Source organism: Pristiophorus japonicus, chromosome 5 (genome assembly GCF_044704955.1).
Source record: "Pristiophorus japonicus isolate sPriJap1 chromosome 5, sPriJap1.hap1, whole genome shotgun sequence".
NCBI lineage: Eukaryota > Metazoa > Chordata > Chondrichthyes > Pristiophoridae > Pristiophorus > Pristiophorus japonicus.
This window is the reverse complement of record NC_091981.1, coordinates 129,455,470-129,483,442: the sequence shown is the minus strand read 5'-3', so window position 1 is coordinate 129,483,442 and position 27,973 is coordinate 129,455,470. Positions and strand designations below refer to the sequence as shown.

At 42.4% G+C, this 27,973-nt stretch overlaps 1 protein-coding gene across 2 annotated transcripts in view; it reads right to left on the bottom strand.

Annotated features, from left to right (window-relative positions):
* Positions 1-27,973, bottom strand: part of hycc1 (hyccin PI4KA lipid kinase complex subunit 1) — a 103,555-nt gene that overhangs the window by 13,632 nt on the left and 61,950 nt on the right. For both annotated transcript variants that reach the window (XM_070880966.1, XM_070880967.1), the window contains exons 8-10: positions 26,082-26,195; positions 24,928-25,015; positions 3,037-3,196 (exon numbers count right to left, since the gene is read on the bottom strand). In XM_070880966.1, the coding sequence (XP_070737067.1) occupies positions 3,037-3,196; positions 24,928-25,015; positions 26,082-26,195 (362 nt within the window). The remainder of the gene's footprint in view (positions 1-3,036; positions 3,197-24,927; positions 25,016-26,081; positions 26,196-27,973) is intronic.

The following is a 27,973-nucleotide window of genomic DNA, read 5'->3' as shown; positions in this document are numbered from 1 at the left end:
ATAATTAAATTAGATACTGAAACAGCATTATGGCATGATAAGTAACTCTTAGCTGGGGGAGGTCAAAATTCAGATCATCATACTTCCTTCGCCTTCATTTGGATCTCTCACTTTTAAAGTTAGTCTTTTGCTATCTAGTTTCTCTATACATCATGCAGTCAATCTGTAACTGAGGGCCGAGCAGCTGATCATCTGGTTATCATTGCCCAAGCCCCTCAAGTTGCTTCTATACAGTGCAGGCATCCCCTTCACAATAACTTCATCAAGAATTTAAATTTGTTACCATAAATATAATTTCTTGTTTCAGTGTGAGTTCAGTATCTTGTAGTGTGCCTGAAAGATTAAACTAAACAAGTCACGGCTCAATTAGGTTCGACTAACCCAGATAAATGCAAGGACTAAAAATGTTTTTTAGTATTAATTCAAAATCAGAAGGCTCCTGTATCAGAAGATAATCTGAACAAGTGGATCAATTGGCTCACTTTTTGAAAGACAGCACATTAAATATTTTGAAGCACAAATTCAATGTACAGAGCTTATTTTTCTGTATATTTGTTCTTGGGACGCGGGTGACACTGCAAGGCAATATTTATTGCTTTTAGAGTATTAAGAGCCTACAACATAGCGTGGGACTGGAGTCACATGTAGGGCAGATTGAGTAGAAGTGGCAGGTTCCGTTCCCGAAAGATCTTTAATGAACCATAAGAACATTAGAACTAGGAACAGACAGTAGGCCATACGGCCCCTCGAGTCTGCTCCGCCATTCAATAAGATCATGGCTGATCTGATCTGATCATAGACTCAGCTCCACTTCCCTGCCCGTTCCCCATAACCCCTTATCGTTTAAGAAACTGTTTATTTCTGTCTTAATTTTATTCAATGTCCCAGCTTCCACAACTCTGAGGCAGCGAATTCTACAGACTTACAACCCTCAGAGGAAATTTCTCCTCATCTCTGTTTTAAATGGGCAGCCCCTTATTCTAAGATCATGCCCTCTAATTCTAGTCTCCCCCATCAATGGAACCATCCTCTCTGCATCCACCTTGTCAAGCCCCCTCATAATCTTATACATTTCGATAAGATCACCTCTCATTCTTCTGAATTCCAATGAGTAGAGGCCCAACCTACTCAACCTTTCCTCATAAGTCAACCCCCTCATCTCCGGAATCAACCAAGTGAACCTTCTCTGAACTGCCTCCAAAGTAAATATAATCCTTTCGTAAATATGGAAATGAAACTGCACACAGTATTCCAGATGTGGCCTCACCAATACCCTGTATAGCTGTAGAAAGACTTCCCTGCTTTTATACTCCACCCCCTTTGCAATAAAGGCCAATGATCACTTGCTGTACCTACATACTATCCTTTTGTGTTTCATGCACAAGTACCCCCAGGTCCCACTGTACTGCAGCACTTGGCAATCTTTCTCCATTTAAATAATAACTTGCACTTCGATTTTTTTTCTGCCAAAGTGCAACCAGTCAGGCTTTTAGAAGTTATGGACAGCTTTTGCGGTAACATTTCTGTATTTATAATGCAAGTGGAGGGAAAGAATTCCCACGTTTTTCTCCCATTCTCCAGGCCCATCGTCCTTGCTTCCATACAATTCTTTAAGATAGTACCCTAATAACCAGGTCAATGTCAAAGTCTCAAAGCAACAAAGTTCTGGGAAGTACTTGAAGAACAATCCAGATTGACTTGCTTTTTGATTTTATATCTCATGCTATTCAGCACCTTGTATTGGAAATCAAATGTTTTCCTCCCCCAACTAAAGTGTGAAACACTCTTTCCTACAACAAGGGGCAAATTAATTCATGGCAAGGTATGGGATGGCTGGGGGGGGGGGGGTAATTTTCAGCAGAGTGTTCAGGCACCAATGGGATGGGGGTAATTTTCAGCAGCGTGTTCAGGCACCAATGGGATGGGGGGTAATTTTCAGCAGCGTGTTCAGGCACCAATGGGATGGGGGGTAATTTTCACAGCGTGTTCAGGCACCAACAATCCTTCAAGATGGCCAAGATGGGTCTTGACCTGAAATGCCGGTTTAGTGCCCATTTTGGTAAAGGAGTTGAAGCCTGTGCTAGGAACTGCCGCTCAGCGGATCGTTAAAAACTGATTGCCACTTCAAATGCCTGCTAGTGCTGCATGGCATTTTGGTGACTAGCGCTTGTCTTAATGCTCTCCAACAGCGACCAGCTGTTTGGGAGTAAACACGGCACTGATGTCTATTTAACGCTACTGAAAGGATTACTCACCTTTTAATGTTCACTTGCTGCTGAAGCTGTGAAGAGCAACTCAAACACACAGGAGACTTTGAGCCACTTTGTCAAGACTTCAACACGAGTAAATTCTCTGAGGACTTCACCTAAAATGAGTAAGTGCTGTGCTATTCCATCTTATAGGTGTCACAAGGAGAAAGAAAATACTTGGCCACGGGTACCTTGCTTGGGGCTCCACTCAGTCTGCACGAGAAATGGGAGGAAGACATGAAGCCAGGCAGAGCAACATCAGCTGTTGCAGAAAAGGGGGACAGGAGGGCGAGGTGGCGTCCTTCCCACTAGCAGGTACAGGATATCCCTCCTCCTCTGGACTTCCTCCACTAGGACATCTATTGCTGTGTCCAAGAGCCTGTGCACCCTCTCCCTTGGTCCCCGAGACGTCCTGCAACATGCCGCTGTGCACCAGCCAGCATACTCCACACCTTCAGTGGAAGAGTCTCCTATGAGCCCACATAGACAGCTCCATGAAAATTGTATCTATTCAGCATTTGAGTGCTAAACCTGCAGGTGTGTGGTTTAGCACCTCCAGCCAAGTTCAAATTATGGTAAACAGCAATTAGGACCAATATTGTGTGCTAAATCCAGACTTTCAAACAGGCTACTCTTATTAGCACTGCACCCATTTAGCGCCTGTTTTCACCCTTTGGCTGAAATAACCCTCTAAATGTTTATTTGAAGTTGTGATTTTCATGAAACTTTATTTAATTAAATCTATTGAACTCGATACACTCTGCTCACACACTCATTTTTTTCTTACCATTCCTCTTCCATCGATGCCCTCGTATTGACAAACTGGTGACTGCATTCCTTGATATTCTGGAGGATGTTGGAGTTATCTCTACCTGAATACATCGTGGAGCATCTTTAGAAGATTTAAGGGCACCAAAGGGTAATATATTTTTGATTGCATTGCCAACCTACATAAAAAGGATCATATACAAAAAATTAAATATAAATTGTCATATTCAGTGTTTTGCCATTTAAAAAAATAGAAAGGGCTGCACAAATATACATAAACAAACCTCATTCTTTTTCAGTTTTAGGAACAAGAGGAGGCCATTTAGCCCCTCGAGCCTGTTCTGCCATTCAATTAGATCATGACTGATCGGTGACCCATCTCCATACTCCCGCCTTTGCCCCATATCCTTTAATACCTTTGGCTAACAGAAATCTATCAATCTCAGATTAAAATTAATAGACTCAGCACCAACTGTCGTTTGCAGCCCCATCCTTTGCTTGTAGAAATGTTTCCTAACTTCACTCCTGAAAGGTCTGGCTTTAATTTTTTGACTATGTCCCCGAGTCCTAGATTCCCCAACCAGCAGAAATAATTTCTCTCTATCTACCCTATCAGTTCCCCTTAATATCTTGAAAAATTTGATCAAAGTTTCTAAATTCCAGGGAATACAACCCTAGTTTGTGTAATCTCTCCTTGTAATTTAATCCTTAGAGTCCAGGCATCATTCTCAAACCTATGCTGCACTCCCTCCATGGCCAATATGTCCGACCCAAGGTGTGGTGCCGAGAACTGAACACAGGTGTGGTCTAACCAGGGCTTTGTATAGCTGCAACATGACTTCTAATCACATGTATTCTAGTCACCTGCCCATTATCCCTACTTTGTCTCCTGCCACCCAGCCAATAATTTGGCATTACAAAAATAAGTGAGTTTGTTGAGACCGTTGCTTAGACATTTATTTCAATGTGATGAAAGAATTAGGACAATGGGGAAAGAGATGAATATGGGGAAAGAGATGAATATCTGGAATGAGATGAATGTTAACAAGTTTGGGTATAGCAGTAAAAGGATTTTATATTAATTCAAAGCTTTCAGATTGCTGGAAATGAGTGTGTGTGAACACTGGATGAGGACATAACCATACATGGCTGTAATGACCCATGCAGTCTAACAGACAGTTAGCATTTGCTGATAAGGCTCACACGTGAATAATGGCCACAGTTGTGTCAGCCATGGCTCAGTGGGTAACGCCAGAGTCAGAAGGTTGTGTGCTCAAGTCCTAACGCAGAGTCTTGAGCACAAAATCTAATTGCCAGCCATTCACTGAATATTTTTATTTTTATTTTTACAATACAACTTATCAAAATATCCTTGGCATTGCTCACAGTGAATGGAAGGATGTGCTGTTTTATGACAGTGGCATTATCGCACAATTACACAATAACCTGATTTTTCTGATTATGGAAATTATGGGGCTGAACCTGCCCAGCATGCAGGCTCACCTGTGCAGGAGGGGTTGGCTGAATTTTCAGATACGAGTCCCTCCCTCATAATTTGAATAGGTCACAGATTCAGGAAAAGCTTGCTCAGAGCTTAGACTGTGGCACATTTGGTTGGAGACCAGAACATCTGCTGAGGCAGAACCTTTAAAGCAATGCAACTAGCCATTAAAAGGTAATTTGTAATAGGGACACAAAAGTGGATAAATTGATCAAATGGCAAGCAGAGACATGCGGGTAACACTGCTCCCTTTGACACTGAATAATTAAAAGGTCTTGCTTCAGAAATTGCACCAAAGGAGGGTGTACTCAAAATCAACCCCAATAAAACCACTGGTGCCAGCTGCATTGAGGAAATGTGCCAGCAACATAATGCAATTACTAAAATCCTTTGTACCTGGCTGCAAAAGAGGAGTAAGTTTGCAGGTCTCTACTCAAGAAAGGAGGGTGAGAGAAGACAGGGAACTACAGGCCCGTTAGCCTGACACCAGTTGTCTGGAAAATGCTGGAATCCATTATTAAGGAAGTGGTAACAGAGCATTTAGAAAATCATATTAGGCAGAGTCAACATAGTTTTATGAAAGGAAAATCGCATTAAACAAATTTATTAGAGCTTTTTGGATGTAACTAGAAGGATAGATAAAGGGTAAACCGGTGGATGTGGTATATTTGGATTGCCAAAAGGCATTCAATAAGGCACCATGTAAAAGGTTGTTAAGCAAGATAAGAGTTTATGCGGTTGGAGATAATATATTAGTACATAGATGAATGGTTAACGGACAGAAAACAGGCTGTAACAAAGGGGGTGCCGCAAGGATCAGTGCTTTGGCCTCAGCTATTTACAATTTATTTTCACTTAGATGAAGGTACCAAGTGTATCCATGTTTGCTGTCGATACTTTCATCCTCTGATTACAACCTTCATCTCAACTCATCATGCTCTCTTCCCTCGGAGTTCGCTGTCCTTCTATCCTCCCTTTAATCCCTCTCCTTATAAATTGTCCTACCATATTCACGGCCATCCCCCGACCTTGCTATTCACATCATGTCAATCACAGATAAGGCCATCTCTGATCACTTCCTTATATTGCTCTAAAATCCACATAGAAACATAGAAATTTACAGGGCAGAAGGAGACCATTTTAGCCCATCGTGTCCGCGCCAACCGACAAAAAGCTGCACGGCCTTCGGTCAGCAGCCCTGAAGGTTACATATAAAACTATGAACAATGGCGGAAAGGCAAAGAGCACCCAGCCCAACCAGTCCGCCTCACACAACTGCGACACCCCTTACACTGAAACATTCTACAGCCCACCCCAACCTGAGCCATGTGATCTCCTGGGAGAGGCAAAAACCAGATAAAAACCCAGGACAATTTAGGGAGAAACAAATCTGGGAAAATTCCTCTCCAACTCATCCAAGTGATCGAAACTAGTCCAAGAGATCACCCTGGCTGCATTAGATTCCCTGCAGTACTTACCATTATATCTGCTCTGGCCAACAAGAGGTAATCCAGTCTCATCCCAATTACCAGCTCTAGGTCCGTAACCTATCCAACCATCTCTTAAAAGTGGCGAGGGTTTCTGCATCCACCACTCTTCCAGGCAGTGAGTTCCAGATCCCCACAACCCTCTGCGTAAAGAAGCGCCCCCTCAAATCCTCTCTAAACCTTCCACAAATCACCTTAAAACTATGCCCCCTTGTAATAGACCCCTCCACCAATGGAAATAGGCCCTTGCTAACCACTATATCTAGGCCCCTCAAACTTTTGTACACCTCAATGAGGTCTTCTCTCAACCTCCTCTGTTTCAATGAGAACAAACCCAGCCTATGCAATCTGTCCTCATAACTAAGATTCTCCATTCCAGGCAGCATCCTAGTAAATCTCCTCAGCACCCTCTCTAGTGCAATCATGTCCTTCCTATCATACGGCGACCAGAACTGCAAGCAGGACTCCAGCTGTGGTCTAATCAAGCATTATACAATTTAAGCATAACCTCCCTGCTCTTATATTCTATGCCTCGGCCAATAAAGGCAAGCATTTCGTATGCCTTCTTAACCACCTGGACTGCAACTTTCAGGGATCTGTCCCTTTGTTCATCTACACTATTAAGTAGCCGACCGCTTAATGTGTATACCCTTTCCTTATTAGCCCTCCCAAAATGCATTACCTCATACTTCTGAATTAAATTCCATTTGCCACTGCTCTGCCCACCTGACTAGTAGATTGATATCCTCCTGCAGCCCATGACTTTCCTCTTCATTATTAACCACATAGCCAATTTTAATGTCGTCTGCAAACTTCTTAATCATGCTCCCTATATTCAAATGTAAATCATAGAAACATAGAAATTAGGTGCAGGAGCAGGCCATTCGCCTTTTGAGCCTGCACCGCCATTCAATAAGATCATGGCTGATCATTCAACCTCAGTACCCCTTTCCTGCTTTCTCTCCATACCCCTTGATCCCTTTGGCCGCAAGGGCCATATCTAACTCCCTTTTGAATATATCTAACGAACTGGCCTCAACAACTCTCTGCGGTAGGGAATTCCACAGGTTAACAACTCTTTGAGTGAAGAAGTTTCTCCTCATCTCGGTCCTAAATGGCTTACCCCTTATTCTTAGACTGTAACCCCTGGTTCTGGAACTCCCCAGCAACGGGAACATTCTTCCTGCCTCTAACCTCCAATGTCGTCAGAATTTTATATGTTTCTATGAGATCCCCTCTCATTCTGCTAAACTCCAGTGGATACAAACCCAGTTGATCCAGTCTCTCCTCATATGTCAGCCCTGCCATCCCGGGAATCAGTCTGGTGAACCTTCGCTATACTCCCTCAATAGCAAGAACGTCCTTCCTCAGATTAGGAGACCAAAACTGAACACAATATTCCAGGTGTGGCCTCACCAAGGCTTTATACAACTGCAGTAAGACCTCCCTGCTCCTATACTCAAATCCTCTAGCTATGAAGGCCAACATGCCATTTGCCTTCTTCACCGCCTGCTGTACCTGCATGCCAACCTTCAATGACTGATGTACCATGATACCCAGGTCTCGTTGCACCTTCCCATTTCCTAATCTGTCACCATTCAGATAATATTCTGTCTTCCTATTTTTGACACCAAAGTGGATAACCTCACATTTATCCACATTATACTGCATCTGCCATGCATTTGCCCACTCACCTAACCTGTCCAAGTCATCCTGCAGCCTCTTAGCATCCTCCTCACAGCTCACTCTACCATCCAGCTTAGTGTAATCTGCAAACTTGGAGATATTACATTCAATTCCTTCATCTAAATCATTGATGTATATTGTAAATAGCTGGGGTCCCAGCACTGAAAACCTGCGGCACTCCATTGGTCACTGCCTGCCATTCTGAAAAGGACCCGTTTATTCCGACTCTCTGCTTCCTGTCTGCCAACCAGTTCTCTATCCACGTCAATACATTACCCCCAATATCATGTGCTTTAATTTTGCACACCAATCTCTTGTGTGGGATCTTGTCAAAAGCCTTTTGAAAATCCAGATACACCACAGCCACTGGTTCTCCCTTGTCCACTCTACTAGTTACATCCTCAAAAAATTCTAGAACATTTGTCAAGCATGATTTCCCTTTTATAAATCTATGCTGACTTGGATCGATCCTGTCACTGCTTTCCAAATGCGCTGCTATTTCATCTTTAATAATTGATTCCAACATTTTCCCCACTACCGATGTCAGGCTAACCGGTCTATAATTCCCGGTTTTCTCTCTCCCTCCATTTTTAAAAAGTGGTGTCACATTCGCTACCCTCCAGTCCATAGGAACTGATCCAGAGTCAATAGAATGTTGGAAAATGATCACCAATGCATCCACTATTTCTAGGGCCACTCTGGGATGCAGCCTATCAGGCCCTGGGGATTTATCGGCCTTCAATCCCATCAATTTCCCTAACACAATTTCCTGACTAATAAGGATTTCCTTCAGTTCCTCCTTTTCGCTAGACCCTCGAACCCCTAGTATTTCCGAAAGGTTATTTATGTCTTCCTTCGTGAAGACAGATCCAAAGTATTTGTTCAATTGGTCTGCCATTTCTTTGTTCCCCATTATAAATTTATCTGATACTGACTGCAAAGGACCTACGTTGGTCTTCACTAATCTTTTTCTCTTCACATATCTATAGAAGCTTTTGCAGTCAGTTTTTATGTTCCCTGCAAGCTTCCTCTAATACTCTATTAACCCCCTCCTAATTAAACCCTTTGTCCTCCTCTGCTGAATTCTAAATTTTTCCCAGTCCTCAGGTTTTCTGCTTTTTCTGGCCAATTTATATGCCTCTTCCTTGGATTTAACACTATCCCTAATTTCCCTTGTTAGCCACAGTTGAGCTACCTTCCCAGTTTCATTTTTACTCCAGACAAGGATGTACAATTGTTGAAGTTCATCCATGTAATCTATAAATGTCTGCCATTGCCTATCCACTGTCAACCCTTTAAGTATCATTTGCCAGTCTATTCTAGCCAATTCACGTCTCATACTATCGAAGTTACCTTTAAGTTCTCTGAATTAACACTGTCACTCTCCATCTTAATAAAGAATTCTACCATATTATGGTCACTCTTCCCAAGGGGGCCTCACACCACAAGATTGCTAATTAGTCCTCTCTCATTACACAACACCCAGTCTGGGATGGCCAGGTCTCTAGTTGGTTCCTCAACATATTGGTCTAGAAAGCCATCCCTAATACACTCAAGGAAATCCTCCTCCATCGCATTGCTACCAGCTTGGTTAGCCCAATCTATATGTAGATTAAAGTCGCCATGATAACTGCTGTACCTTTATTGCACGCATCCCTAATTTCTTGTTTGATGCCATCCCCAACCTCACTACATTGATATATATCACAAAAAGCAAGGGACCCAGTACTGAGCCTTACCCAGTACTGAGCCTTGCGGAATCCCGCTGGCAACATCCTTCCAGTCACAAAAACATCCATCAACCATTATCCTTTGCTTCCGACTACCAAGCCAATTTTGGATCCAACTTGCCACTTTGCCCTGGATCCCATGGGCTTTAACCTTCTTGACCAGTCTACCATGCGGGACCTTAGCTTTGCTAAAGTTCATATACACTACATCGTACGCTCGACCCTCTTGGTTACCTCCTCAAAAAATTCAATCAGGTTAGTCAAACACGATCTTCCCATAACAAATCTGTGCTGATTGTTCCTAATTAATCCTTGCCTTTCCAAATGTAGATTTATCCTGTCTTTCAGGATTTTTTCTAAGAATTTTTCCACTACTGAGGTTAGGCTGACAGGCCTGTAAGTACTCGGCCTATCCCTTTCTCCCTGCTTAAACAAGGGTACTACATTAGCAGTCCTCCAATCCTCCAGCACCATGCCCAAATCCAAAGATGACTGGAAAATGATGGTCAAGACCGCTGCTATTTCCTCTTTTACTTCGCTCAACAGCCTGGGATGCATTTCATCTGGGCCTGGGGACTTATCTACTTTCAAAGCTGCTAAACCCCTTAATACTTCCTCTCTCACTATATTTGTTTTATCCAGAATATCACACTCCTCCTCGAGAGCAGTGCCCCTTTCCTTTGTGAAAACAGATGCAAATTATTCGATAAGAACCTTACCAACATCTTCCATCTCCACACAAATATTACCCTCATGGTCTCCAATAGACCCTACCCTTTCTTTAGTTGCCTTCTTGCTCTTAATATAATTATAGAACATCTTGGGGTTTTCCTTAATTTTACTCGCCAATAATTTTTTGTGCTCTCTCTTAACATTCCTAATATCCGTTTTCATTTTTCCTCTTAACTTTCTATATTCCTCTAAAGATTCTATAGTATTTAGCCGTTGATATGTGACATAAGCGTCCCTTTTTTTCTTTATCCTCCCCTGCAAGTCCCTACACATCCAGGGGGCTCAAGACATCTCCCTTCCCAACCCCACTCCCTTGTATCTGCCCCTGGAAAAACTCTCACCCCCAAGTCACTTACAACTGCAATTTAAAATTTATTGCACTTGTCCCCATTAAAACCGTTACTCTCCCTCACCCTGGTTGTTTCCTCGGTACGGCTCTCTTCTCTGATCCCTTAAGTCCAAGGAACACAGACTTGGATGTTTATGGCGGACAATGGGTTTAGCCATTCATCACCAGATCTGGCTGGACTACCTAAAGCACTATCAGGTCTTGCTCTCCTCGGCCAAAAACTGATCACTATTCCAGGATCATCTTAGAATGTCTTCTTAAATCCCTCCCCCCTGCCTCCTTCACCCTCACCTCCAACAACAAATGCGAGGAGCTCATGACACTAAGATTGAGACCGCCCGTTCAGTGGCCTCGGGCTGCTTCCCTTCCTTCCCCTAGCCCACAGAGCGCAATGTCCCCCAACCCTAAACTCGCATCTTTCTCTCATTTCTCTTCTATCTCCCCTCATTCCTTCTCCGAGCTCACCTTGACCATGAAACCCATCTCTTGCTCCCTCCCCATCAATCTGCCGGCCATCCAACTTTCCTTTCTGGCCTCCATGTTAGCTGATAGTTAACTGTATCCTTTCTTCAGGTACTGTCCCCTCCCCTTCAAATCTGCTGTCATCACTCATCTCCTCAAAAAATTCACCCTTGATCCCCTCTGTCCTTGCAAATGACCACCCCATCTCCAATCTCCCTGTCCTCTTCAACATCCTTGACTATGTTGTCGCCTCCCAAATCCATGCCCATATTTCCTGCAAATCCATATTTGAATCCCTCTAATCAGGTTTCTTCCCCTGCCACAAGTACTGAAATGGCACTCAAAGTCACAAATGACATCCTATGTGACTGAACGTAGTAAATAATCCCTCTTCATCCTTCTTGACCTGTCTGTAGTATTTGACATGGTTGACCACATCATCCTCCTCCATCATTATCCAGCTGTGAGAGAGTGCCCTCACCTGGTTCCATTCTCCTCTATCAGAGATTCCCCTGCAATGGCTAATCTTCCCACTCTTGCACCATTACCTTTGCAGTCCCCCCAAAGATCTATCCTTGGCCCATTCCTATTTCTCATCTGCATGCTGCTCTTTGGTGATATCATCCAAAAACATGTCAGGTTCCACATGCATGCAGATGACACCCAGCCCTACTTCACCACCACCTTACTTAACCCCTCCATGTTCTCTGATTGGTCACACTGCTTGTCTGACATCTAGTTCTGGATGATCAGAAATTTCCTCCAACTAAATATTAAGACCAAAGCCATTGTCTTTGATTCCAGACATAGGCTCCATTCCCTAGCCACCAACTCCATCCTTCTCCCGGCAACTGTCTGAGGCTGAACCGGACTACGGGTAACCTTGGTGTCATATCTGATCTCAAGGTGAGCTTCCGACCACATAGCCGTTCAATCAGCTAGACTGCTTACTTCCATCTCTGTAACTCTGCCCCTGCCTCAGCTCATCTACTGCTGTATCCCATCCATGCCGTTGTTACCTCGAGACTTGACTATTTCAATGCTCTCCTGGCCAGCCTCCCATCTTCTACCCTACATAAATTTGAGCTTATCCAAAACTCTGCAGCCCATATCCTAATTTGCACCAAGTCCCGCCCACCCATCACCACTACCCCCCCCAGTTCGTTAGCCTACATTGGCTCCCTATCTCAGTAACCTCCTTGAGCTCTACAACCCTCCAAAATCTCTGCGCTCCTCTAATTCTGGCCTCTTGCACATTCCCTCTTTTTAATCGCTCCACCATTGGCAGATGTGCCTTCAGCTGCCTGGGCCCTAAGCTCTGGAATTCTCTCTCTAAACCTCTCCACCTCGCGCCTCATTTAAGGCGCTCCTTAAAATCTACCTCTGACCAAGCTTTTGGCCATCTGTCCTAATATCTCATGTGACTCAGTGTCAAATCTTGTTTGATAATGTTTTACAATGTTAAAGGGGCTATATAAATACAAGTTGTCATCATCTCAGTCCACCATTCTACCTGCAACTTTATATTGTCAGAATATTTTTTGTTATTCCATGCATTAGTTCCATTGTTGCCCACTTAAGTCTTTCCCCTCTATTAACTTTCCCTAAAGGTAGGCATCAGTTCTGTATTCTGTGTATAATATTTCTACATGCAATTTGCCATTCTACCACCGCTTCCCAAATAAGTAAAAGAACACATTCAAAAGTGGGTATAAAGGGAACAGCTTGTTGTTAGTTGTAGATGGAGAGGTGGATGCAACTGAGAAACACGCTTATTAAATGCACTGCTACAAGGTATGAGTGCCTCCTGTTACATTGGCAGCCTTGGACATTTCACGTAACAGCTTTTAGCTTTGGAGTAGCCATACTTTTCTGGCGGTGGCACTTTATGCCAAAGCTCCTTCCACTGGGCCTAGCTCATATCCTTTGTAATCATAACTATGTAATTAGTGAGTCACCCTCCATCAGAAGCAAAAGGGTGGGTCTTCCTTTGCTGGATTACAAAAATTAATGCGTTAACTAAAGAATCTTTAAAATTAGTGAGGTTGGTGTTGTTAAGAATCACCAGCCTCAGGCACTGCAGTAAGCCATTTTGATCGACACAAAAATAGCTGGCTTTCTGATTCAGCAGTACTGGATTTTTGTCCAGATGCAGAATGCCTGTGGAGGACACTAATAGCATTGAAAACCCACCATGAATATTAAAGGAAGATGCACTGAAGAAAATGGGCCTGCTTCTCAGCAGTATAAAATCAGCAGACAGAGCTGACGTTCTGTTGCTATTTTGATGGTAAACCAGGCAGGAAGGAAAATACAGAACATTAGGTCTTAAACTGTGAAGTGGAATCGACCACTTCTTCCCTTGTGAAATCCAAACATTTTGGCTGAAAACATGTAAATAACACACTGTCAAGGCAATACAAACAGCCAGCTATCTTTTGATGAAGATTGCGAGAATCTCTGGCAGTTACTGTATTGAACAGTCATTTGTTATTCTGTACTATATTACCAGTGATTCATTTGGAGATAAAAAAACTTAGAAGTTACTGTTGGTGACTAACAGGCAAATACAACATTCAATGTTTTTTTTGGTTATTTTAATTGAGATCTTAACTTGTTTAAAATAAATGGGTCAATGTCTGTTAAAAATTCAAACTGGAAAATACCATACTAATCATCACTAACTAACTATTAGACTCAACAAAGTATAGAGGTACAGCAAGAAAAAAGATACAAGTATACCAGTTTGTTAATAATAAGGCAGCATTAGACGGCTTAAGGCTGAGGTCCAACAAAAAAATCCGGGATCTAAAGAACAGGTGGTGGATGGAAAAAGCACAGGAGATAAAGCAGCTGGCCGACAGCCATGATGTGCGAGGATTCTTCATTGCAGTCAAGGCCACCTACGGTCTAAACACCCAAGGCCCCACCCCACTGCTGGCCAAGAACGGGGAAACACTCATCAAGTATCATGTATCCTACATGGTTACTGGTTGTATTATTACAAGGTTTGCCACCAGAAGGCACTGCAGTGGGAGACATGTAGGTTACTTGTACAGGTGTGCCAGGCCTAGTATAAAAGGCAGGCCACCATGTGTGATCCTCACTCTGGAGTTACATTAAATGGACTAAGGTCACTACAGTTCAAGCACAACACATTGTCTCGTGGAGTCATTATCAGAGCATCTGAAGACATAACATCAAGGACACCGAGGCAGTCCGGGCACGCTGGAAGGAGCACTTCTCAATCGAGACTCTGCCTTTGAATCAAGTGTTCTTGATTCCATCCCGCAACATGCTACTCGCCACCACCTCAGTAAAACCCCAGCACTGCACGAGGTGGAAAAAACTATAAGACAGCTTAAGAAAAACAAGGCTATGGGAACGGATGAAATCCCACTGAGGCACTGAAGTATGGCGCAGAGACATTGTTGTCGCGAATACACAACCTCATCTCTCTCATCTGGAGGGAGGAGGGCATGCCGGGAGATCTTAGAGATGCAGTAATCGTGACCATCATTAAAAAAGGGGACAAGTCCGACTGCGCAAACTACAGAGGAATCTCCCTGCTATCAGCCACTGGGAAAGTCGTCGCTAGAGTCCTCCTCAACCGTCTTCTTCCTGTGGCTGACGAGCTCTTCCCGGAGTCACAGTACGAATTTTGTCCCCTATGGGGCACAACGGACATGATTTTTACAGCATGTCAGCTGCAGGAAAAATGCAGGGAACAGCACTAGCCCTTATACATGGCCGCCTTCGACCTTAAAAAGGCCTTTGACACGGTCAACCGTGAGGGTCTATGGAGCATCCTTCTCTGTTTCAGATGCCCCCAAATGTTCGTCACCATCCTCCGCCTGCTCCACGACAACGTGCAGACCGTGATCCATTACAGACCCAATCCACGTCCATACCGGGGTCAAGCAGGGCTGTGTCATCGCCCCAACCCTCTTCTCAATCTTCCTCACCGTCATGCTCCACCTCACAGTCAACAAGCTCCCCGCTGGAGTGGAACTAAATTACAGAACCAGTGGGAACCTGTTCAACCTGCGCCATCTCCAGGCCAGGTCCAAGACCACCCCAACCTCTGTCGTCGAGCTACAGTACGCGGACGACGCCTGCGCCTGCGCACAGAGACTGAACTCCCAAGTCATAGTCAACGTATTTACTGAGGCATACGAAAGCATGGGCCATACGCTAAACATCCGTAAGACAAAGATCCTCCACCAGCCTGTCCCCACTGCACATCACTGCTCCCCCAGTCATCAAGATCCACAGCGCGGCCCTGGACAACGTGGACCATTTCCTATACCTCGGGAGCCTCTTATCAACAAGAGCAGACATTGACGACGAGATTCAACACCGCCTCCAGTGCGCCAGTGCAGCCTTCGGCCGCCTGAGGAAAAGAGTATTTGAAGACCAGGCCCTCAAAACTGTCACCAAGCTCATGGTCTACAGGGCTGCAGTAATACCCGCCCTCCTGTATGGCTCAGAGACATGGACCATGTACAGTAGACACCTCAAGTCGCTGGAGAAATACCACCAATGATGTCTCCGCACAATCCTACAAATCCTTTTGGAGGACAGACACACCATTAGCGTCCTCGACCAGGCCAACTTCCCCAGCACTGAAGCACTGACCACACTTGATCAGCTCCACTGGGCAGGCCACATTGTTCGATTGCCAGACACGAGACTCCCAAAGCAAGCGCTTTACTCGGAACTCCTTCACGACAAACAAGTCAAAGATGGGCAGAGGAAACATTACAAGGACACCCTCAAAGCTTCCCTGATAAAGTGCAACATCCCCACTGACACCTGGGAGTCCCTGGCCAAAGACCGCCCTAAGTGGAGGAAGTGCATCCGGGAGGAAGCTGAGCACCTTGAGTCTCATCACTGAGCGCATGCAGAAATCAAGCACAGGCAACGAAAAGAGCGTGCGGCAAACCTGTCCCACCCACCCTTTCCCTCAACGACTATCTGTCCCACCTGTGACGGGGATTATGGTCCTCGTATTGGACTGTTCAGCCACCTAAGGACTTATTTTTAGAGTGGAAACAAGTCTTCCTCGATTCTGAGGGACTGCCTATGACCAGTGATTCATTTGGAGATAAAAACTTAAAAGTTACTGTTGGTGACACTAACAGACGAATACAACATTCAATGTTTTTTTTTGTTCTTTTAATTGAGATCTTAACTAGTTTAAAATAAATGGGTCAATGTCTATGTTAAAATTTCAAACGGGAAAATACGGTACTAGTTATCGCTAACTGTAACTATTAGACTCAACAAAGTATAGTGGTATAGCAAGAAAAAAATACAAGTATACTAGTTTATTAATAATAGTACGATTTACTATCTCAGTTCTCATTCCAGTCTATTGGGGTATATTTTCTTACATGAAATGCTACACATTTACTCAAACATTCACATATAAATAAGAGCTACTGGAAAATGTTGAAAAAAAGCAGTGCCCAAAACAAATTGGATTGCCTGGGTGGGGGGAAGGGAAGGGAGAGAGTAAAGAATATGCCACAAACTCCCACAGAAAATAAATCTGTTACATGAACTCATCATCATCCTCATCATAGGCAGTCCCTCATATCGAGGATGACTTGCTGGTCCTTGCAGCAGAGCTGGTCTCCAGTCGTCTTGGTTAACCCTTGCTACTGGACCAAGACCTAGCTCTGTCAAGCCCGTGTGGTGGCTGGTGTGCAACGGTCACCACATGTTAAACAAATCCACGCACAGGCATCTTCCACCCTTGAGGATGTAGTTTGGGACCTGGAATGTTAGGTCCTTCATTGAAACACCTGTGAACTCATCCTACAGTAAACACAGCTCTACAATTATCACTATACAGTTTCTTCCACAGATTATGAACAATCTGCCTAATTTACTTAAACATTTTGAAGAAAGATTCAACATAAATACTCCAAAGGTGCTCAAGCAAAACACTAGAATATAATCTATAACTATCTGTCTTAGATGAGTTGCTTTGTTTTAAGGTATCAGTCTTGGTTCAGTGGTAGTACTCTCATCCAATTCAGAAGGTTGGGGGGGTTCAGTCCCCGCTTCAGCACAGAATCTAGGCTGACACTTCAGTGCAGTACTGAGGGAGTGCTGCAATGTTGAAGATACCATTTTTCAAATGAGATATTAAACTGAGGCCCTGCCTGCCTGCTTCAGTAGACATAAAAGATCTTAGGGCAATATTTACAGAAAAGCAGAGTAGCTTTCTGATACCCTGGCCAACATCCTTCCCTCAACCAACATCTGGCCATTTATCTCATAGCTATTTTTGGGGCCTTGCTGTGCGCAAACTACTGCTGCGCTTTCTTACGTTACAAGTTGTTTTTTTCTCTACAAAATATTATTTTATGGTTTCAGCAATCAGGAACCACTGTCTTCCAAAACAGAATTTATAAACTCACTTGTATAAACTACAATTGTGTTCTTAACCAGCTATTAACATTATGCATTTTTATTGAAAAAAAAGTGCAATTTACACATTTTTTAACTGCTTTTATTGGGAAAGGTATGATGATAGTCGAGCAATGGCTAGCATTTAAAGAATTAATACATAATTTACAACATACATTCCTTTAAGGCACAAAAACCCCACAGGAAAGTGGTCCAACCATGGCTAACAGAAGTTAAAGATAGTATAAGATCAAAGGAAGAGGTTTATAATGTTGCCAAAAAGAGCAGTAAGCCTGAGGATTGGGATGATTTTAGAATTCAGCAAAGGAAGACCAAGAAATTGATAAAGGGAATATAGAACATGAGTAAACTAGCAAGAGACATAAAAGCAGACTGTAAAAGCTTCTTATAGGTATGTAAAAAGGAAAAGATTAGTAAAAGTAAATGTGGGTCCCTTCCAGGCTGAGACAGGAGAAATTATAACGGGGAATACGGAAATTGCACAGAAATTAAACAAATATTTTGTCTGTCTTTACAGAAGACGCAAAAAATCTTCCGGAAATAGTGGAGAACCGAGGGTCGAATGAGAATGAGGAAATGAGAGAAATTAGTATTACTAAAAAAATAGTACTGGAGAAATTAATGGGACTGAAAGCTAATAAATCCCCTGGACCTGATGGCCTACATCCTAGAGTTTTGAAAGAGGTGACTATAGAGACAATGGATGCACTGGTTGTCATCTTCCAAAATTGCAAGTATCGAGAACAATTCCAGCAGATTGGAAGATAGCAAATGTAACACCATAAGAACATAAGAAATCGGAGCAGGATTAGGCCACCTAGCCCCTTGAGCCCACCATTTAATAAGATCATGGGGCTAATCTGATCATGGCCTCAGCTCCACTTCCCTGCCCGCTCTCCATAACCCTTTATTCCCTTATCGCTCACAAAATCTGCCTATCTCCAAAAAATCTGTAACTCCGCCTTAAATATATTCAACGATCCAGCCTCCTCAGCTATCTGGGGTAGAAAATTTCATAGATTTACAACTCAGACCAAATTCCTGCTCATCTCAGTTTTAAATGGGCGGCCTTTTATTCTGAGACTATGTCCCCTAGCTTTAGTTTCCGCTATGAGTGGAAATATCCTCTCTGCATCTACCTTGTCGAGCCCCCTCATTATCTTATATGTTTTGATAAGATTACTTCTCATTCTTCTAAACGCCAATATAGGTCCAACCTATTTTCGTCAGTCAACCTCGTCATCTCCGGAATCAACCTAGTGAACCTTCTCTGAACAGCCTCCAATGCAAGTATATACTTCCTTAAATATAGAGACCAAAACTGTACGCAGTACTCTAGGTGTGGCCTCACCAATACCCTGTACAGTTGTAGCAGGACTTCTCTGCTTTTATATGCTATCCCCCTTACAATAAAGGCCAACATTCCATTTGCCTTCCTGATTACTTGCTGTACCTGCAAACTAACTTTTTGTGTTTCATGCACAAGGACCCCACCCCCCCCCCAGGTCCCTCTCTACTGCAGTACTTTCCAATTTTTCTCCGCTTAAATTATAATTTGCTTTTCTATTTTTTTCTGCCAAAGTGGATAACCTCACATTTTCCCACATTATACTCCATCTGCCAAATTTTTGCCCATTCACTTAGCCTGTCTATATCCCTTTGCAGATTTTTTGTGTAATCCTCACAATTTGCTTTCCCACTCATTTTTCTATCATCAGCAAACTTGGCTACATTACATTCAGTCTCTTCATCCAAGTCATTAATATAGATTGTAAATAGTTGAGGGCCCAGCACCGATCCCTGCGACACCCCACTAGTCACTATTTGCCAACCAGAAAATAACCCATTTATCCCGACTCTGTTTTCTGTTTGTTAGCCAATCCTCTATCCATGCTAATTTATTATCCCCAACGCAATGAACTTTTATCTTGTGCAGTTACCTTTTTTGCGGCACCTTATCGAATGCCTTCTGGAAATCCAAATACCACATCCACTGGTTCCCCCTTATCTATCCTGCTCGTTACATCCTCAAAGAACTCCAGCAAATTTGTCAAACATAATTTCCCTTTCATAAAACCATGCTGACTGCTTGATTGAAATATGCTTTTCCAAGTGTCCTGTTACTGCTTCCTTAATAACAGAGTCCAGCATTTTCCCAACGACCATTATTTAAGGAGGGTGAGAGAAAACGGGGAACGACAGACCAGTTAACCTGACCATCAGTAGTAGGGAAAATGCTAGAATCTATAATGGGCATGGTAACAGGGCACTTAGAAAATACTAATAGGATTGGGCAGAGTCAACACGGATTCATGAAAGGGAAAACATGTTTGACAAATCGTTTTGAGTTTTGAGGTTGTAACTAGTCGAATAGATAAGGTGGGACCAGTGGATGTGGTGTATTTGGATTTTCAGAAGGCATTCGATAAGGTGCCACACAAGAGGTTATTATTAAAGGTACAAGATTGGCAGATACAGCAGGAGCGTCGAGATCGAGGCAAAGGAACGGCAAGATACTGTAGAGGGACGTGATCAGGGCTGAGGAGAGGCGCGAGTTCGGGGCCAGGGCCCAGGGGCTGCACGGGCCAGCCCACACTGCGATATGTTTGCGCACTAGGTCCGTGCAGCAGAGCAGTTCTCCAGTCGTCTTGGATAACCCTTGTCACTGGACCAAGACCTAGCTCTGTCAAGCCCGTGTGGTGGCTGGTGTGCAACGGTCATCACACGTTAAAAAAATCCACGCACAGGCATCTTCCACCCTTCAGGATGTAGTTTGGGATCTGGAATATTAGGTCCTTCACCGAAACACCTGTGAACTTATCCCTTTTTGGCGGAAGCAAGTCATCCTCATTTTGAGGTACTGCCTTTAATGATATTAAACAAAATTAGGGCTCATGGGATTGGGGGCAATCTACTAACATGGATTGAGAATTGGTTAACAGACAGAAAACAGTAGGAATAAACGGGTCATTTTTGGGTTGGCAGACTAACTAGTGGAGCACCACGAGGATTAGTGCTTGGGCTTCAGCTATTCACAATCTATATCAATGATTTGGATGAGGGGACCATATGTAATATATACAAGTTTGCTGATGATACAAAGCTAGGTGGGAATGTAAGTGTTGAGGAGGATGTAAAGAGGCTTCATGGGGATAGACAGGCTAAGTGAGTGGGCAAGAACATGGCAAATGGAATATAATGGAGAAATGTGAAATTATCCACTTTGGTAGGAAAAATAGAAAAGTATATATATATTTTTTTCTTTTATGAACAGTGAGTGATTGGGAAATGTTGGTGTTCAGAGGGACCTGGGTGTACACAAATCACTGCAAGATAACATGCAGGTACAACAAGCAATTAAGAAAGCAAATAGTATGTTGGTCTTTGTTACAAGAGGATTTGAGTATAAGAGTAAAGATGTCTGACTGGAATTATATCGGGCCTTGGTGAGACTACACCTGGAGTATTGTGTACAGTTTTGGTCTCCTTACCCAAGGAAGGTTGTACCTGCCATTGAGAGAGTGCAACAAAGGTTCACCAGACTGATTCCTGGGTGGGGGTATTGTCCTATGAGGAGAGATTGAGTCGACTAGGCTTATATTGTCTAGAGTTTAGAAGAATGAAAAGTGATCTCATTGAAACATACAAAATTCTTACAGGGCTTGACAGGGTAGATGCAGGGAGGATGTTTCCCCTAGCTGTGGAGTCTAGAACCAGGGGTCACAGCCTCAGAATAAAGGGTAGGACAATTTGGACTGAGATAAGGAGAAATTTCTTCACCCAGAAGGTTGTGAATCAGAGGGCTGTGGATGCTCAGTCGTTGAGTATATTCATGACAGAGTTAGATAAATTTTTGGATATTAAGGGAATAAGGGGATAGTGCAGGAAAGTGGAGTTGAGGTAGAAGATCAGCCATAATCTTATTGAATGGTGAAGCAGGCTCGAGGGGCCGAATGGCCTACTAATGCTCCTATTTCTCATGTTCTGATGTCAGGTCTCACATCCAGTACGTTGAGGGAGGAAATACCTTCAGTATAATTTGAGTTGTGTTAATTTTGTTCATGGAACTTAAATTCCATGTAAATTTTATGTAAACTTATCTGTTTACATCTATGTTGTCCAAGCTCTGGATTACATTCCCGTTCCATTACGAAGATGATGCTTCCATTTTAGGAATTAAAATGAGCCTAAAAAGATCTTGATCTGCACTTTCAGAAAACAAAAGGATCTTGATTCAGTGCTAATGGAACACATGGGAGAAAGTTTTGGAATAACTGAAAGATGACTATCAAAGTAAGGAGTTACTGAGAAGCATTTTTCATTAATGTATAAATTGATGCATTTTAATCCATTTTTTATTGCCCCAAGATACAGCCATCAATTAAGCTGAATGCCCAATCTTTTATGAAAGTTTTCTCCTGCTAGATAGCAACAGTGAAGTGTACAATTCAAATAAGTTTGAGACATTCCATTTTGATCATCTATCCTTCCTGTGGAAGAGGAGACGGTTTACAGATATTTCCTCAACTTCTCTGTCCTGAGATCTCTACAAAAATTGGAGAATCTCAATATTCTATAGCCCAGCGCTGGTCAAAAATTGTCATTAGAATACAAATACCTGCTTGGTTTTAAAAACCTGCCTTGAGCAGTGAATAAAAGCGTAACTAAGAATCATAACATTCACAAAGTGAGTGTGTGCTCTAATTCTGTATTGTGCGAAGGGGCGAGGGAGGAGAAATAGAAGCAGATTTTGGAGAATTTACACAATATTTTGGTTCAAAAGCAAAGTTAACATGACTTGTAAAAGACTAAGTTAAATTTAACAGGAACTGATTCAATTTGCATGTTGCAGTGGCTCAGATATATGTTACCGATCCCATGGAACAATTCAAAGAAGAACGAGGTGTACTCATCATGTCCTGGCCAATATTCCTTCCTCAGCCAATTTCAAAAACTGATCATTCAACTCACCGCTGTTTATGAACTGCTGTTAGCACAGAATAGATGCCCTGTTTTCTTACTTAACAATTACTGCACTCCAGAAAGTAATTGATTATGGAAGTGCTTCGAGAAATACTGAAATTGTGATCAGGTATTATGTTCTTATGTAAATGCAAGTATTATAATTTATGTATGTGCAGATGTAGAGAGCTTGATTTCAAACCTAGATTTGGGAGATACTGGATATATCCCAAGATCAATGGGATAGAACCTGGACACTAAAGAGCAACTTTAATATTGTAAGCTTAGTTTGTCCAAAGCTGCCCTGATTTGTCAGCTGTGCTAATAAAAAATACATCAGGCACATCAGTTTTGAGGTTCTGTTTGTGCTTTTTGTTAAGTTTCTCTACTTTTTCCTTCATCTGTTCACTAAAGAGGCCATTATTGGTCAAGATCAGGTCAGGTCAAATTAACTTGGCACAAAGACAGACCACAAATGCATGGCCAAGATGCCGACTGTTGCAGTAAGTAGCAGACAACAAATTCAAGTCAAGAGCTTATATTATACAATGAAGTAATTAATATGAAGCTCTTTGACCTATGAAAAGACAGGTGACTCTCGAAGAGAACCTGATTTTTGACATGGAGACAGTTTCTTAACTTGCATCACACCATTAAACTAACAGATCCTGGCAAAGGCTTTACCGAAAGAAAATTGGCCAGCTTTTGAAACCTAGTTCATGCAGTTCACCATAGCTATTGTATAAGACTTGCTTCATCTTGCTATAAATCTAGAGCTGTAAGTTGCTAAAGAAAAATTTGCTCAGAGGCAGGAAGCAAAGGATAATGGTTGATGGATGTTTGTTACTGGAAGGCTGTATCCAGTGGGGTTCCACAGGGCTCAGTGCTTTTTGTGCTATATATCAATGACTTGGACTTGAATGTTGGGGGTGCAAGAAGTTTGCAGATGACACTCAAATAAGTTGTGTGGTTGATAATTAATAAGAAAGCTGCGGACTGCAGGACGATATCAATGTACTGGTCAGGTTGACGGAATAGTGGCAAATGGAATTCAATCCAGATAAGTGTGAGGTAATGCATTTGAGGAGGTCTAACAAGGTAAGGGAATACACATTAAATGGTAGGACACTGAAAAGTGTAGAGGAACAAAGGGACCTTAGGGTGCAGGTCCACAGATCCCTGAAGGTAGCAGGCCAGGGAGATAAGGTGGTTAAGAAGGCATATGGAATACTTGTCTTTATTAGTCGAGGTGTGCAATACAAGAGCAAGGAGGTTATGCTTGAACAGTATAAAACACTGGTTAGGCCATAGCTGGAGTACTGTGCACAGTTCTGGTCACCACATTACAGGAAAGATGTGATTGCATTGGAAAGGGTGCAGAGGAGATTTACAAGAATGTTGCCTGGACTGAAGAATTTTGGCTAGGAGGAAAGATTGGAGATGCTGGGTCTGTTTTCTTTGGAACAGAGGAGGCTGAGGGGAGACCTTACTGAGGTGTATAAAATTATGAAGTGCCTGGATAGAGTGGATAGGAAGGACCAGTTTCCCTTGACAGAGGGGTCAACAACCAGGAGGCATAGATTTAAAGTAATTGGGGGAGATATAGGAGCATGAGGGAAAAGTTCTTTACCCAGAGGGTGGTGGGGGTTTGGAACTCACTGCCAGAAAGAGTGGTAGCGGCAGAAAGCCTCACCACATTTAAAAAATACTTGGATGTGCACGTAAAATGCCGTAACCTACAGGGCTGTGGACCAAGAGCTGGAAAGTGGGATTAGGCTGGATAATTCTTGGTCGGCCGGCGCGAACACATTGGGCCAAAATGGCCTCCTTCCATGCTGTAAATTTCTGATTCTATAAAGAACATAATTTAAAAATTACTAAATTATTGGGGTTCCCTGGGTTTTTCTATCTTGAAACTGTGTGCCATTTTGGTGTTAGTTAAACGTGTTCTCAGTGGGACCCAACACTAATGAATATAGCTTGGCCGGAACGGCCACAATCTTCCTCCACAGATTTTATTAGAAGGTCTAGTAACAAATGTACATTCATGCACCACCATATCTCTCATGACTTTCAAAGCACTTTACATACATGGAATTACTTTGAAGCACTGTTGCTTTGGAGATGAACATGACAGCTTTTTTCTTAATACACACTAATGTCCAATAAATAGTAATAAGATCAATTAATCTATTATTGGTGGTGTTAGTTGAGAAATATTGGCTAGGACACTGGAAAGACTTCTTGTTCTTCATACAGTGTGGATAGCCTATTGTTGATGGGAAACAGAGACCATACACCCTGGTAATTCTTTATAGAACCATGCATAGTTGAGATGCCTTCACCTATCACATCTTGTAATTGAAGAAAGTCTTGTATTGGCAATAATCTTTGCATAAGAAAATTGAAAAAAAACAGTATCTATGAAAAAGTCATAGAATACAGCAACTGCAAACTGCAATAACAAATGCACTTTTTTCAAAACAATGTTCTCGTCCTTTTTCCAATCATTACACATCATGTCACTCATTTAAGCAGAAAGCGTCAGATGACTACCCACCAGCAAAGGTTCTGGAAACATCTCCAACTGTGCTCTATACAACACATCATCCAATGCTTGGCAGGCCAAGTCCCCTTCTCCATTATACCTGAGGAAACCATGAAATAAATTTTAAGCTGAAACGGTATGCAATGTCAAAACAACTACAGGTTGTACCTCTCTAGTCTGGGACTCTTTCATCCGGAAACATCCATGGTTCGGCCTGCGGGAGAGGAGCGTTTATTTTTTTTAAAGTTCCGACTGGCTGCAATGGCTGATCAGTCTGTGTTTGGTGATCGGCTGGGAATGTCTGTCAGTTAGTGAGTGTGTGCGCAGGTGCTGCTGTGGCAGGCACTCACACAGGAGCCCGGGCGCTATCCACCAGTACCAGTAAGCGAGGCCTCCCATGGTTCAGGAAATTCTCTATTCCAACACCAGTCAGGTCCCAAGGGTGCCGGACTGGAGGTGTACAACTGTATTCTGTTTAACTACATTGTAACAGATATTAATATGTACATAATATAATTGTTCAAATACAGGTACAATGTCCGGAATCCTCAGGACCAAATCCGTGCCAGTTTTTATTTTTTCCACATTTCAGACAAGAAAATCAATAGTTTGAAATCTGGAATCCTCAACCGAATCCATGCCGGGTTTTGAGAGGCAAGGTCTGAAATCTGGCAAAACCCAAAATCCGGCACGGATTCGGTCAAGGATTCCAGATTTCATACTTAATTTTCTTGTCTGAAATTTGGAATCCTCGACAGACTCCGTGCCGTATTTTGCCTCAAAAATGTCTGGTTTTCAGACAATTCCATCAGCTATGAGCAAAATGTCCGGTTTTCGGGCAATTCCGGATTCGGGGCGTTGCACCTGTACTGACAAGAGAAAAGCACTTTTATGGCACATCTTAATGTGAAGATTCTGAATGAGAGCACCTGAACTCCTGGTCTGTTTGCAGTGTTGAAGAGATCCAAAAAAGACCACTGGAATAAACTTTAATATGGTACGTGGACAAAGTATGCCATCTCTTGAATAAATGTTCAGGCTCTGTGGACATTTCATACACATCTCCTGCAGGTAGCCAACTATTCAATCAAGAGCCTATTCTATATCAAAAAGAATCTTAAGCAGCTCATAACATATAAAAGATTTAATACAGTAGCTATACTTACATAGCATAATAAACAGCTGTTAACATATGCACCATAAACTCAGGAGATACAGGTATTCGGTTATTGACTGTGTGTATTTTCTGCAACTTCCTTGGATATCCACTAACACATATTCTGTAAGTGAAAAAAAAGTACGCATAAATTTTTAAATGTTATTAATTTAAGAGCCCAGAAATTCACAATTTTATTCAAATTCTCCCTTCCTCCTCCCCGCCCCCTTACAAGTGGTATGTTAAGCAAATGATCATAATGGCCTGGAATTTGCAATGGGTAATAACAGCAAACGAACAACGAATCTTGTTGAAACTGACCGCAACATTAGGGTTTAGTGTATGCGCATCCGAACGTAGAAATCCTGAAGTTGTGGTCATTCACTGCTCTCCCCCCGCCCACCCAAACCACCACACAGCCAGCAATCAGTGAAATCGGTGAAACTTTCATGGTCATTTTGCTGCTAAATACCCCATTAAAAGTTAGATCCTTTTAGATTAGGTGTAACTGGGTTTTAACAGTGTATTGACTGCTAAACAAATGTTATGGCCCTGAAAAACTAAGTTTAATTTTGTGGAGTGTCAAATTTATCCATTTTAATAAAATAATTTAAGAAACTTAAATTAAAGTTTTTTCACCTTTATTTCAGATTTACCTTTTCCCTATGAGAGAGCCCCAATCTCTAACATTTAAAAAAAAGTTAGAATAAAAGGAGCTTATTCACTTCCGTGTTCCCGGTCTGTGAGAATTCTTTATTGGGATTGACTGCTTAGACAGCTTGTTGACACCACAGCAGCTCATTAGGGATTCACCATTAACTTGCACTGATCTTAACTGAATGTTGGAAAAGCCAACTTTTCACGACAGAGATCGCAAGATCTTTGTGGGAACCTTACTTCGGAACCAGCGGCCAATGCCACTGCTTTGCCACTGACCAATAAGTCGAACATAAAATACGCAAATGGCCACGTGCACGTGTGTATTCATCAGAGGCATTGAAAAGCCAATCTGCACCATTTGGAAAGAAGTGAATAAAGCATGACAATGATGATGCAAATAGATATTTTCCACAGCACACTGTACCATCTGGTTAGATAAGAAAAAACCTTTGCTGACTAAAATTTTTAGTGCCAATGGGCTAAAATTTCCCCAAAGCCTGCCAGCGCCCAATTGCTGCCCAAAAAACTGCTAAGGCTGGGAAGATTATCGCTGGCGAAAACTTCCCGAAAATTTTTTTTTTTTAAATCCACCCAGCGAAAAATATGGGCCTTGCACCTCCAATCTGGACGGAAAAGTGCAATTTCGGCTAGATTGGGTGGTGTCTAAAGAAAATGGACGAAAAATGTAAAAAAAAAAAATCGGTAAAAATTTACACCGAGGCTACGGGTTGGGCTTAACACCAAAGAAATAAAATACATTTTTAAAAAACCTAACTAAAAAATCCAAAAAACATTCCAAAGACACTTTTAAATTTTAAATTAAATCACCAACAGATTTTGAAAATAACCCTAACCCTACTTACCTACCGCCCAGTTTTGCTGATCCTCGTGGGCGTTTAAATGTTAAAATTTTTTTTATATATACTTACCTACGGGTCCCTGCTCAGCCAAAGGTGATCTGTGGACGTTGCACGCCAGCGGTCCGCTCCCCAGCGGTACTTCAAAACTTCAAAACTGCCAGCGTGCCTCAGCTGTGGAATTTTTCACCAATTCGGTTCTCGCCCAAAACGACCAGTATCACGGAGAAACCAGGCAGTGAAAGAGTGCAAATTATAATGTTTCTCAATGTGTGATAATCAAAATGTAAATTAAAGAAAGAAAGGCCAATTGCATAATGGCAATGGTGCAGATAATAAATAATGTGAATGAGAAAACCATTAAATAGAATAGCCAGGCTCAGAC